The 798-nt window shown below is 37.7% G+C and overlaps 1 protein-coding gene across 1 annotated transcript; it reads right to left on the reverse strand.

Annotated features, from left to right (window-relative positions):
- Positions 1–10: 10 nt before the first annotated feature.
- Positions 11–792, reverse strand: LOC113473308. Its single transcript, XM_026832994.1, has one exon. It carries the CDS (start codon positions 604–606, stop codon positions 283–285), a length of 324 nt encoding a protein of 107 aa, XP_026688795.1. The 5' UTR covers positions 607–792; the 3' UTR covers positions 11–282.
- Between the last annotated feature and the right edge of the window lie 6 nt (positions 793–798).

Below are 798 nucleotides of genomic sequence, written 5' to 3' on the forward strand. Positions count from 1 at the left end.
ATATCAAAAGTATAGCTCTACCTTGAAAACATTTTTTTCCTGACAGTTGCACAATGGTTGAGAAACAAATGTAGGTAAAAAATATTCAGAAGCCATGACAATGAAAAAGGCAGCTAATTTTTGTGTTTAACCTAACCCTATAATAACTCTAGTCCCTGCTCATTTGTGACAACTCCTTTCTATCTTAATTATTATCCATTGACATGACTTCTAAACAAGTACCCAAATGTTTCTGGTGAGTGCAAGGCTTTTACTAAACAACTGACTGCTCTATGACCCTTATTATTCCCATTTATCCTGGTAGCGGAGATCAGACAGATGGTCGGTGAGTTTGGTGTGCTTTATGAACTTCTGCAACTTCAGTGCTCTCCGTTCTCTCCTGAAATTTTCATTTCTTTCAAGATCCTTCAAATGGACTAGCTCTTCTTCCTCGGTCAAATATGGATGCCTCAGCAAGAACATGTTTCGTTCTTCAATTTTAAACTCTTCGATTTTGATGGCTTTCCGCAGATGAGTCACTGGTTCAACAATACGATACTTTCCACGGAATATATTTCCTTTGGGATATTTCCGAGCTCCTCTCAGCAAGATCTGGGTCAAATGCATGATAGAGGATTGAGTTTTCTCTTGAACCAAGGTACTTCTTGAAATCTACTCTGTTACAGCTCTGATCAACACATCGCCTGTGTAATTTGTTGTCGATTCACAGAACGCTTTGTAGACCCAAATAAATTGGTATTTGATCACTAAAATTACCTGAATAGCACACACAAAATAGTAAAAGCAACTTGGATACTT

This window comes from Diaphorina citri, unplaced genomic scaffold, assembly GCF_000475195.1.
Source record: "Diaphorina citri unplaced genomic scaffold, Diaci psyllid genome assembly version 1.1 scaffold24084, whole genome shotgun sequence".
Taxonomy (NCBI): Eukaryota; Metazoa; Arthropoda; class Insecta; order Hemiptera; family Psyllidae; genus Diaphorina; species Diaphorina citri.

Coding starts and splice junctions, on each gene's coding strand:
- LOC113473308 (XM_026832994.1), bottom strand. CDS start 606: ATGCATTTGACCCAGATCTTGCTGAGAGGAGCTCGGAAATATCCCAAA.